This window comes from Panthera tigris, chromosome B1 (assembly GCF_018350195.1).
Source record: "Panthera tigris isolate Pti1 chromosome B1, P.tigris_Pti1_mat1.1, whole genome shotgun sequence".
NCBI lineage: Eukaryota > Metazoa > Chordata > Mammalia > Carnivora > Felidae > Panthera > Panthera tigris.
The window spans coordinates 3,226,603-3,238,646 of NC_056663.1; the positions used below are offsets into that span (position 1 = coordinate 3,226,603).

General features: G+C 42.3%; 1 protein-coding gene across 1 annotated transcript in view; it reads right to left on the bottom strand.

Moving 5' to 3' along the window:
• Nucleotides 1-12,044, bottom strand: part of CSMD1 (CUB and Sushi multiple domains 1) — a 669,247-nt gene that overhangs the window by 382,096 nt on the left and 275,107 nt on the right. Inside the window, exons 8-10 of the mRNA XM_042982757.1 lie at nucleotides 9,977-10,159; nucleotides 8,523-8,849; nucleotides 7,365-7,559 (exon numbers count right to left, since the gene is read on the bottom strand). Of these exons, the coding sequence (XP_042838691.1) occupies nucleotides 7,365-7,559; nucleotides 8,523-8,849; nucleotides 9,977-10,159 (705 nt within the window). The remainder of the gene's footprint in view (nucleotides 1-7,364; nucleotides 7,560-8,522; nucleotides 8,850-9,976; nucleotides 10,160-12,044) is intronic.

Here is a 12,044-nt window from a genome sequence, read left to right on the forward strand (position 1 = left end):
CCACAGCCACACCTGTGACGGCAGGAATGTGCTTCTGTCTTCAAGGACTTAACGTTGTCAAGGATTCGAGCTAAAGGCATCCCCAGATAAACGAAGATTACTGAAAGCAGAGCAGGTACATCCCACACCTGGGCGTCTATCATCAACTCACAGCAAAGGTCCTTCTACCTAAAAACGTCCAGGTGGAAGTAGGGGATAAATTTGTCACATCTGATTCTCACGACAGATCCATGAAATGCACACCATCGACATCCGTATCTTGTATGTATTTGTACTTCCACAAACATCTGTTGATTAGCAAACAAAAATAGTTCACATCTGAAACAGAATTACCCCGTGGGGTGTGTGCGCACGTGTGCGTGCGTGTGCATATGTGCGTGTGTGCGCCTGAGTGTGGGCGTGAGTACATGCGTGTGTGTGTGTGCGTGTGTGTGTGTGTGTGCGTGTGTGTGTGCAGACAGATACTATAGTTTAATGATGTGTGTGTGCTTATTCAGCTAGGGTGCACTTGTTTCATTAAAATGACTTTCCACACACATCAAACTAAATTATTAGTGAATGTTAGGAAAACAAAATTTTCAAATTCGAGAAACGTAGGATTAATCTACATCAGTCCTTTTGTGTGATCCATAATTATCAAGAAGAAAAGGAGTCTCAGGAAGGCATGTGCTTGGTGTTCTGGAAAACGGATTTTGCATTTCTGTATAATCTATAGGAATTTTTAAATAATAATATATACTTAACATGTTTCTGCCCAGTCACATATTTTTTTCAGATTTTTCTTCTCAAAGTTCTTTGCCATATTTGTAATCAAATCTGTCAATCTACAGATATCAAAGGAAACATAAAAATGTCCCCAGTTAAAAAAAATCATTTTTGAAAAAAAATATATATTGTATCAAAAAATAGCCATGTGCATTAAAATGCTTAAAAATTATATACAATTTCACCCAGGTGTTGATGGTGGAGAAAAACATCTGACAGAGAAATCTATAAAAGTAATCATGGTGGCTTCACTTATAATGGAATAACAAACGAAAAAAAATAAACATGACAAGATTATGACTACATATCGGAACGTCACAAACACATTTGAGATAATGTTTTCAAATCTTGTTAATGTAAGTAAATCTCTGCAATGAAAATATTACATTTTGCAAATCAAGATATAAAATTATACATGTATCATAATCTAATAAAAATTTTTAATGTAATAAAAAATTTGTTTAAAGAAGAGGAAAAATTTAATTAAAAAATTGTTTAAAGAAGAGAAAAAATTTCAAAAATATGTTAATGGCAGATAACACTGGTGACTGCTGTGGGGATCATGTTTTTCTTGGTATAGTTTTCTTTCAAAATAAGCTGTGAGATGTGTGCATTTTTTGTATAGTTAGAAGTTAATAACAAGAAATCAGTCATTTTTATGAACTTGAGTTGTTAAAGAAAATCGTCATTATGTAATCATAATTTTAAAAACAACCTATCTTTACCAATTAACATTAGGATTTTGTTCCAGTTAAGTCCTTAACTTCATATTTTTAGCCTGTATTCCTATGCTTCCTGACATGTTACAGCAAATACTTTTTAGAAAAGATAAAGGCAAAATTAAACAATTTTACTTCTTTCATGTGTAATTATCCAAAGATACTATATAAGAAAGACATGCAGCGATTATAGATCTTTTTAAAAGTTTGATACGTGAGATCTTTTTAAATCTGTGTGGTGAATTATTTTACATCTATAAGGCTTATTTCCCACCTAAATGCAAAACTGTATGTTTCCTTCACTTTACTGAAGTTCTAAAAAAAAAAAAACTGAGTTGTTGGGGCACCTGGGTGGCTCAGTCAGTTAAGCATCCGACTTCGGCTCAGGTCACGATCTTGCGGTTCATGAGTTCGAGCCCCACGTCGGGCTCTGTGCTGACAGCTCAGAGCCTGGAGCCTGCTTTGGATTCTGTGTCTCCCTCTCCGCCCCTCCGCCACTTGTGCTCTGTCTGTCTGTCTCTCTCTCTCAAAATAAACATTTAAAAAAATAAATAAAACTTTGAGTTGTTGTATTTCTTGGAAGGAAGGTGCTCACACTGTCACACGTTGCCAGTATTTCATTAATATATTGTCTTTTACATATCACTTTACATTTACAGTATATGTTAGAAGAATTTGTATCACTTTACCCTGATGAAACAGATATTTTGATCTGTATATTGTAGGTCAACAAAATTAAATAGGTAATTGTTAAATGATAAAGTCAAGTTTGCCGTATTAGCCGACTCTGATTACGACATACTAGGCCACTAACCCCACAGTTATATTAGCTGTGACAAGAGAGATCTATTTCTCGCACGGGCCACCTGTCTAGGGGATCCTTTCTTGAACGAGCTAAGGCACCGAGGTCTTGCAGGGGTCAATCAAAGGCTCAGGGTCACTCACTGTGTACGTCACTTCCACTCACTCCTAACTGGCCAGGACCCGCTACGGGTTTCACCAAACACCACTGAGGCCAAGAAAACCAACCGATTTGGCGGAGATTCTGTTTATCTGGTGAACAACACTAATGACTTTCGTATTCACAGAGGTGATAACAGAAAAGCAAATATGTGAACGAGGTCTTCAGAATGCACATTCTTCTCTATTACTGAGTGTTTGTGCCCTTCGCGACGGCATTATGTTTTTCTATCTGGTTGGGGTATATTCCGTGAATGCTGGCTCTACGAGATATTATGTGGGAGTCAGTGCATATTTTACAGCAGCTGTGATAGTGTTCCCAACACAAAACTTCTATGAACTTGGAAGACAGACACCTTCCTTCTGCACCTCTCTGGTGCTCGTGTCTTTTTCAACGTCCAACCTTTAAACTTTTTTTCAAACCTGTTTTTATGGTATTTTGTTTATTTACATTTTTCACTTTTTGGGGGGTCACTTCGGATAATTTATACTTTGCTAGGGAATCACCAATTTCATTGAATGTCAAAATTTGTTGCCATAGAGTTGATGATGTATTCTTGTACACTTATTTTCCCCCAAAATTAGCTTGTGTTTTTTAAATTTTTTAAAATGTTTATTTATTTTTGAGAGAAAGAGAGACAATGTGTACAAGCAGGGGAGGGGCAAAGAGAGAGAGGGAGTCAGAGGATCTATGCTAACGGCACAGAGCCCAATGCAGGGCTTGGACTCATGAACCGTAAGATCATGATGTGAGCTCACGTCATGCTCACCTGACTAAGCCTCCCAGGCGCCCAGGTTTTGTTTTCAATGACAGTGAACTGTACTGAAATATATGGGCAGGTTAGAGGCAGAACAAATAAACAGATAAATCTTTCATCCAGACGACAAACAATTTATACCCATGATTTGTTGGTACCCAGCAAACTCTGCCAGAATAAATAAACATAATTCTTAAAGAAATTGCTCTATTGGGAGGCTTTCACTCTTTATGTAGAGTTATTGTTGGTAACAATAAATTATTTTATTATTATGTCAAATTATTATTTTTGTAATCATGGTTATTTTTCTTCTATTTTGCTAAAATACCTATAATTGTCTTTTCTCCTAATTTTCTTATCAGAATCATAGAAGGTTTGTCTATTTTATTGATGTTAACAAAGACTAACTTTTGCATTATTCTAACATTTGATTTTTATTGATATGATATTCTAAATCATTACTTTTTTTCTAACTTGTTAATTTTAGCAATCAATTTCTTCACTTTTTGTCTTTTTGTTCAACCCTGGGGCATTTGCCTCCTAGCACAGGCTCCCTGTCTCACATTATCTTAATAGAGAGGGTTCCCTCTGACAGGGTTTCTGGGTATCATATGCCTTAAGACTTGAGGCTTTCCCACACAATTTCTCTAAAGTATTTGCCTGTGGTTCTATTCGTGTAATATGCTTACATTGTAATATCAGTGTATGTGGCCTGGTCTTAGAGTAATTTGTAAGGTTCACGTTATAATCAATTATATAATTGATTATAAAAAGTAATCCTTGAGAAAAACAATAAATGTGTATATTGTCAAAGGAACATCATGTTCCTTCTGAGTCTTTTCAAATGTGTTTGTGTTACTAAATCCTTTTTGCTTTTTTTATTTAAAAAAATATTTTAATGCTTTATTAATTCTGTGGGAAAGAGAGAGACAGAGCATGAGTGGGGGAGAGGCAGAGAGAGGGAGGCACAGAATCTGAAGCAGGCTCCGGGCTCCAAGCTGTCAGCACAGAGCCTGACGTGGGGCTCAAACTCACAAGCTGTGAGATCATGACGTGAGCTGAAGTCAGATGCTTAACCTACTGGGCCCCTGTGTTACTAAATCCTTTATTTTCCATTTGATTTTTTTCCAACTAGATCCACTCAATTCTGAAGTAGCATTTCTATTTCTCTTCAGCAAGGACATTGATTGGGGGTATTTTGTGAGTTAGATTATCAGAGTATCTATGCACACTCCCTGAGAGTCACCAGAACTCAGGAATTGGGTCTCTCAGTACAAGAAAATTAAAAAAAAAAGAAAAATATCTTTCACCATCAACCAGTCCTTTAAGAGTTTTCTGTGTTAACAACCCACAGCTGAGTCTGCAGGTCTCTTCCAAATAACAAAAGAATGGTCCATTCACATTTAATGTGATACTTTCTCCTTTGTCGGACTTTATTTGAAACACCATCTGCCACTTTCTTCCTCCGACTGTGCTGAGGAACACATTTGCACTGCACCTTGTAACACATGTGCACACAGCCTTTTTCAGGTAAGCACTCCAAAGACAGTGAGAATCGTGGCCCAGAAGACAACAGAGACTAGAGAGTACTGACTTAAAACCAAAACAAACAAAAAAACCCCTTCTTTCCAGGGCTCCTGGGTGGCTCAGTCTGTTGAGTGTCCAAGTCTTGATATCAGCTCAAGTCAGGATCCCAGGGTCATGGACTCGAGCTCTGAGTCAGTCTCTGAGTGTGAAACCTGCTTGGGACTCTCTCCCTCTCTCTCTGACCACCCCCCCCCCCAACCTTGTGTTCTCACTCTCTCTCTCTCTCTCTCAAAAATAAACACTACAAAATTTTTTTTTAAAAAACTATACCCTTAGAAGACGTGATAAAAATAGGTAAGAATGAACATCCTACTACTGTGCTCTCACCCTATAATTTACCAGTTTTCCACCCCCAGCGGTGCTCAGCCTCACCAGCCTGCTTGAGCACTTTATGAAAGTATGAACGTGAGGACGTGTTTCTGGAGCTTTCACCGAATCCTGATCCTTAGATTAACAACACTAACTTGGCCTGGGGCTGAGGGATGAGGTTGTGAGACAGAAGCCACCGCCCCACCGCGGTCAGCCCGCTGGGCAGTTCATCTTTCGCAGAACATTCCGCTTCTGCTTACACTACCTGCATGCTAACGTTAGGCCGATCATTCTAGACAGGAGAAAAAGGTCCTTAACCTACGAGGGAAGACAGATCAGGTTCACAACTGTCGGCTGTATTTGACACACAGGATTTTTTGAATTTGCTTATTGTAAAATAAACACCTAGAGATCGATGGTAACTGAAAAACTAAAAAATAAACAGTGGAAAAATTCACCTGTAACTGTGATCAACATTTTGTTGTATACTCTCTTTTTAGGCTTTTAAAAACTATTATTATCACGACATACGCAAATATTCATATGTTCTTCACAGTGGAGTATTATAACACAAGTGGTCGTATCATCTGGTCGTTCCCACGAGGAACACCACATGATGAACATCTTCGACGGTACAATCTGTGTTAACGATGCACGCATCCCGGTGTGTATGAGCGGTATATGCATATCCACGGTATGAGCGTGTGATGATTTATCTGATTCTCTGTTGTTTAAAGTTGAATTATTTGCACGTTTGGTTGTTATATTTAATACTGCAAAGAGCATTCTTGAAAAAAAAATCTTTCCAGAGTTGTTTGAGTATGTCCTTACAATTTTGATCCAGAAATACAACTTATATAGCTCAAAAAGTAAAATGAAAACATATAACCATTCGTATAAATTTGTACCATGATGCCATAATCTTGTCCCCTCAATAGCATGGCCAGAAACTGCCAGCTATTCCCAACCTTATGAACAATACATCTTATTAACGTTTTCAAATTTTACCTTTGTTTTAAAATCTGTATTTCTTGCCCATTTGAAAAGGCTACATAATATATGACTGCGACTGTGTGACATTCTAGAAAAGGCAGCATTATAGAAACAGTAACAAGATCAGTGGTTGGCAGGGGCTGGGAGTTGGGGGAGGGGTGAGGGGGCGGGACACAGGATTTTTAGTGTAGGGAGACCACCCTCACGGCACTAAAATGATGGATACGTGTCACCACACATTCGTCCAAACCCAGAGAATGTGCCCCACCAACAGCGACTGTGATGTAACCATGGACTCTGGGTCACGGTGACGTGTCACTGTGGGGTCATCGGTTGTAACACATGAACCACCTGGTGGGGATGCTGATCACTGGGAAAGCTGTGCATTTGTGGGGTGGGAGGTATATGGGAAATACCCACAGCTTCCACTCAATTCTGCTGTGAACCTAAAAGTTCTCTTTAAAAGAAGTCTACTTAAAATGTATTTCCTGATATTTACCAGAGGTAAGTTTTTTTAAAACAGCTTTTCTTATCTTAGCTCGTTTTGTATGGGCCATTCTGATGGGGTGTGAGTACATATTCTGAGTAAATACTTTTTACCTGACCAAACACTGGAGGTGTTATCCTCCCCATTTCCGACCCCCTCTAGTTTTCCTTCCTGGTTCACCAGAGTAGAAATGTCAAGAAGAAAAGTAGTTGTGCGGTATTTGCATCAGCTGCACGAAGAGCCACAAAACAACATGGCTCCTGAAGCCTGTGCTGTTGTCACAGGCTGAATTATGCCCGCCCCCACCCCCAGTTTATATTTGGGATTTTTAATTCCAGCACCTGAGGATGTGACCTTATTTGGAAACAGGGTCCTTGCAGACATAATCAGCTAGGGTGGCTTATTAGCATGGCGCTCATCCAATGTGACTGGTGTCACCAGAAAGAGGACACATTTGGCAACGTGGGAGCTCTCCATGGAGAAAGCTGGGGTGATGCTTCTGGCAGCCAAGGAACTCTGGAGACACCAGCAGCCCCCCCCAAACTGGGACAGAACTGGAACGGATTCTCCCTCAGAGCTGAGGAGGAACCAGCCCTACTGACAGTGCCCTCGGACTTTCGGCCTCCAGGACCCTGAGACACCAGATGTCTATTTGTTAAGCCACCAGGTGTGCGGTCCTCTGTGACATCAGCCCGGGGAAACCAACCCAGCTGTGCGTCCGCTTGTTGGTTAGGTTAGGTCACCGTTTCAAAGGAAAATAACTGGCGAACGAGAGCAGACCCGTACCTTCGCAGCGGGGGACTGTGGAGCTCCAGACCACATTTCCATCCTGCAGGGTGCAGGTGATAGACTCCGACCCCTGGGTTTTGACAAAGCCATCGTCACAGTGGAAAGAAACCGAACTCCCAAGTAGAAATCTGTCCCCAAAACGTCGCCCATTTATGGGAATCCCAGGATCATGGCACTCATTCTGACCAAATGCTAAAAAGGAAAAAAAAAAATTCTATAATTATATAATTAAAATACTAGACTATTAAGTAGGTATATTTAAAAAGGAAGAAACAAGCTTACTAATAAAGTGATTTATTGTCCTGAATTTCAGTTAAACACTTACAGATAGATAAATGCATTAAGCAGACAGGATAGTGATATCTAGTAAGACAGAAACAACGAAGACTTGGATAAATATATACAACTATCGTCTACACTACATCGCACAGTTTGAAAGCACTTTGTGCATGCACTAAGAAAACCAAGAAATATGGCAGGTGCTAGAAATGATTTTGGTTCAGACACATCTGGGTTAGAATCCTGGCTCTTGTGTTTTTTATCTGCCCTCTGGCAGATGTTCTGATGATCTGATGAGATATCTTAATTCATAGATAAGGAATGCCCAGCCTATATCCCAGAGTTTCTGTAATATTAAATGAAATAATTACTGGCAAATCCTAAGCACAGAGCCTAAGAGAAGTAGGCAGCCAGTAAATTATGATTTATAACTCATATTTAACATTGTTACCTTACTTTATTCACTTAACAACGCATTTAAGTAGATGTTCTTAAATACAATCTGGTTTGCAAATGAGGGCCCTGCGACAAAAAAAAAGAAAGAAAAAAGGTGTCTAACCAAAATTCACTAAGTATATCAAGTATTGGTGTCCTAATCCATGGCTCCTGACCCCAAATGGCTCAATCCGTTTACTACAGTAGTTTTTGTGTGGAGGATGATGCATGGGTGGGTGGGAGGGTGGATGGATGGATGGATGGATGAACGCACGGATGGAAAGAAGGAAGGAAGAGAGGGAAGTTCAGTCCTGTCACTATGCTACGTATCACTGTAAAGCCTCTGAAGAGTCGGCCTGGACACGTGTGGTCAGGGGGCCCGGACACGTGTGGCCAGGGGGCCTGGACACGTGGGGGTGGGGCGGGTGGCAGCAGGCTTACTGGTGTAAGTGATGTTGAACCCCCTGCCGGTGGTGGAGTGGTCAGACTGAAATTCCAAGCGGACGATGTGCCCGCTGCTGGCCAGCTGGGAGGGCACCTCGTGGCCCGAGAAAGTGCCGAGGACTGTTAGGTCAGAAATCCCATCGTCTTTGATCGCCAGGAAGTCAAACTGAGGCTCCACATCAAAATCGTTGAAAATGAGGTGGATCCTGCTCCCGGGTTCAGAGATGATCAACCAAACGCAGTTCATGTTGTTGCCGTATTCCTCCGGATAATTGGGGGACAGGATGATCCCCGACGACGCAGTGAAGTTGAAGAAACACGAGACTGGGAAGACACAAGCGTACTTTCAAACAGGTCTGCATAGATCCCAGTAAGGGGCACCTGCAGCTGGTTGCTGTGGACGCAGGGCTGGCAGCGTCCGACTGTTCAACTGGCAATTCTGAACCTGAACACTCCCACTTCCCCTGAGTCGGAAAGACAGGATCCCTTTGGACGCACCACCACCAGAGCCAAATGATCGGGTGGAGGCTTGACGCAGAGATCATCCTCCCCGACTTCACGGACTTGGGGCAAATATTAGAATTTCTAGTTAAAGCTTTCTGCCTTCAGAGGAGCAAAACAGTCATATGAAAAGGCATGTCTGTGTCACAGACACAATTTCCGGAAAATAGTATCTGTGCTATTTAGTCTTCTAGGACGACCTTTCTCTTTACATTTTAAGTTTGCCTTTAAAGTGCAGTTTCTCAAGTTATTTATTGTTTATCAGTTACGGGTACCAGTTAATAAGCAACAACTCCGAGGAGCAGACCAATGGTTCGGGTGGATAATATAAAAATCTCTTGGGACATTTATCTCTTAAGGGTGTGTACCTGAAACCAGTTTACGTACGTGTATGCACACGTGCATGTATGTACACATGTGACTTTTTTGGAGGACACCTGTTGGATTTATTCCCACATTGTCCAGGCCAAGCTACATCTGGTTACCAAATAAATCTTGCTTTTAAACTGCCATGAAGTGCAAACGTTTGACTTACGAGGAGCAGGCAGTTCTTGGACCGAAACCCGAGCGAACACCAGCAGGGCTCACCAGCGATGTGTCCCTGGTGCGGCATTAGCAAAGTCATAAAGACGGGTGCTTGGGGAGGTCTCACTCGGGCCACCCGCGGGAGCCCTGGAGGGAGCCAAAGCTTTCTGCACGGAACGTTCTTTCTACAGAGAGCCCTGGGCTCCACATGCTCTGAAAGAGGTACCCACGTCACGGGTCGCTTTTACCTGAGTGAGGACAGCGAGGGAGTGGGCACTGGACAACGCCCCTGCCCCTTCTGGTCTCTGAGGCTCTCCCTAGAGATGCTGACAGCAGCCGTCTCTGTCCCCTGCCTGTGCCTGGCATGCAGCCCTCTCTGTCCCCTGCCCCGGCCCCTGCCCGGCCCCCCAGGGCACAGTACTCACACACACAGCTGGGCTTGTTCCCCGACCACTGGTTGTTCTGCTGGCACGTGATGACCCTCTCCCCCACCAGCTCGAAGGCCGCCTGGCACTCAAAAGTGAGGGTGTCCCCGTGCAGGAAGCTGCTGCCAGTCCGCTTCCCATAGGCGGGGACCCCAGGGTCCCCGCATCCTCCCTTTTCGATTTCTGAAAATGGGAGAGAAAAACGAGCGGTCAAAAAACAAAACATGCAGTGAACATTTGTCAACAATTCAGAAAGTGAGCGAGTGGTTCCTTCTGCTGGTCTACACGTAGTTTTTGTTAAGAGTTTCCAAAGCATGCTCGTTTCATCAACATTTAATTACAAAAGCCTGGGGGTAAAAAGGTTACGTGAACTTGAGAGAAAGGTATTTAATGTACTGTCTCCTAAGGGAGACGGACAGTTACACGGATGCTGGTGACGCAAATGCTACAATTCATACATAGATGCCTCTTCCGGCCCACGCGCCTCCTGCACCCTGCCGTTAAAATGTAAACACCTATTATGTTTTCATCTGTCTGGTTTTTTTTTAATGTAAACAATACAAGATTGTTCATTCGCTACTGAATATTTAAGTCAATAAATGTATTTGAATATTCCTTCCCTCAATCTTAAGACTCGTTTATGAAACAAAGCAAATATATTAATGGTCTCTGGATGAAGAGAAAATGGGCAGAATCAAGCCCCTTTTCATGAAAACACAACTGTAATGAAATAGGGACACAAACACACCAGGAGTATGTATACATAGACTTCAACCGCACCTCCGTCTTAAGTGTTAACTGCACAGAATCTATTAAATAAAATAGGCTATTTACTCACACAGAAATAGTTTTTGAGAGCAAACTATGTGTCAGGCCCTGTTCTAGGTACTGAGGTTACTGAGCAAACAAGACAGAATTCTCGCACTCATGGGGCTCACATTATATGGAGGGAAACCATGAAAGTTTCACATGTATATGAGTTTCAGATCACGATAGGTGGGGTTTGAAGCAAAGTGGAGCCGTTCAAAGGATTACACAATAATAGATGGGGGAGGAAAGAGAAGATATAAATATCCTGAGGGAAGCCTGAAATCAGCCCTTCTAAGAAAGAGATACCAGCCCAGTGTAGCGGGCACCGATCGCTAGAAAGGAAGGGAGGGACCCCCCCTGAGCAGCCTGTTGGGTTTTTGTGTGTTTTGCCCTGGGAAGAAGGTGTTGCAGGGTTTTAGGATGAGATAGGAGCTGAGCAGAATACAAGTGTAAACATTCTCTGAGCACAGGGAGGGAGACAAGCGAATTTCAAGATGCATGGGATGGTTTCCACGCACACATCCAAAATGCACCGATTGGGTCTGCCTTCTGAAATCTGTCATGGGCTTATTCTAATTTCTTGCACCGACCAAGCACAAACTCAAACTTAGGTTTTATTAGCAATCTAACTACTTTCTAATCCAGTTCACAATTTTGGAGGATGTCTGTAGAATGGCACAGGACTGGGTTGCTGGATGGTCTTGAGGATCGTGCCTACCGTATGCGGAACGTATACACACACCCAGTGACGAGAGGAGAAACTGTGCTTCTGAGAGTTCAGGCATACCAAAGCAGTGGAATCAGCCCGTACTATCATAATGCTGTCAAGACTTCCAGTATATGGGATACTGTCACACCTATTTTCTTAAGCATAAGAGCAGGAAACAAAAACAGGTGTAGGGTCACAGGTCCAGGGTGCTCCGCTAACCTCCCGGGCTCTCCAGTAAAGAAGGTGACCCTTATAGTGACAGATCCACGGGAACAGAAGTGTTCCTGGGTGCAACGCAGGCCAAAGAAATCACCCAGAGAACCTGTTTTCTTAAGGACAGACCTTGGAGTTCAAGTCATGTGACTTGACTTGAACTGAGCCACGAGTGGGTTTACTTGAATTCAACACTCGGGATGCCTTGAACCAAGTTGGTTTTTTTGTTTTTTTTTTTTCGACGTGAATCAAAGGCAGTTCACAGCAATGGTTTATAACGAAACCCAGCTTGCAGTTTGTGGGCCTTCAGTCGGGGAGGGGCTGAGCACCCCCTGG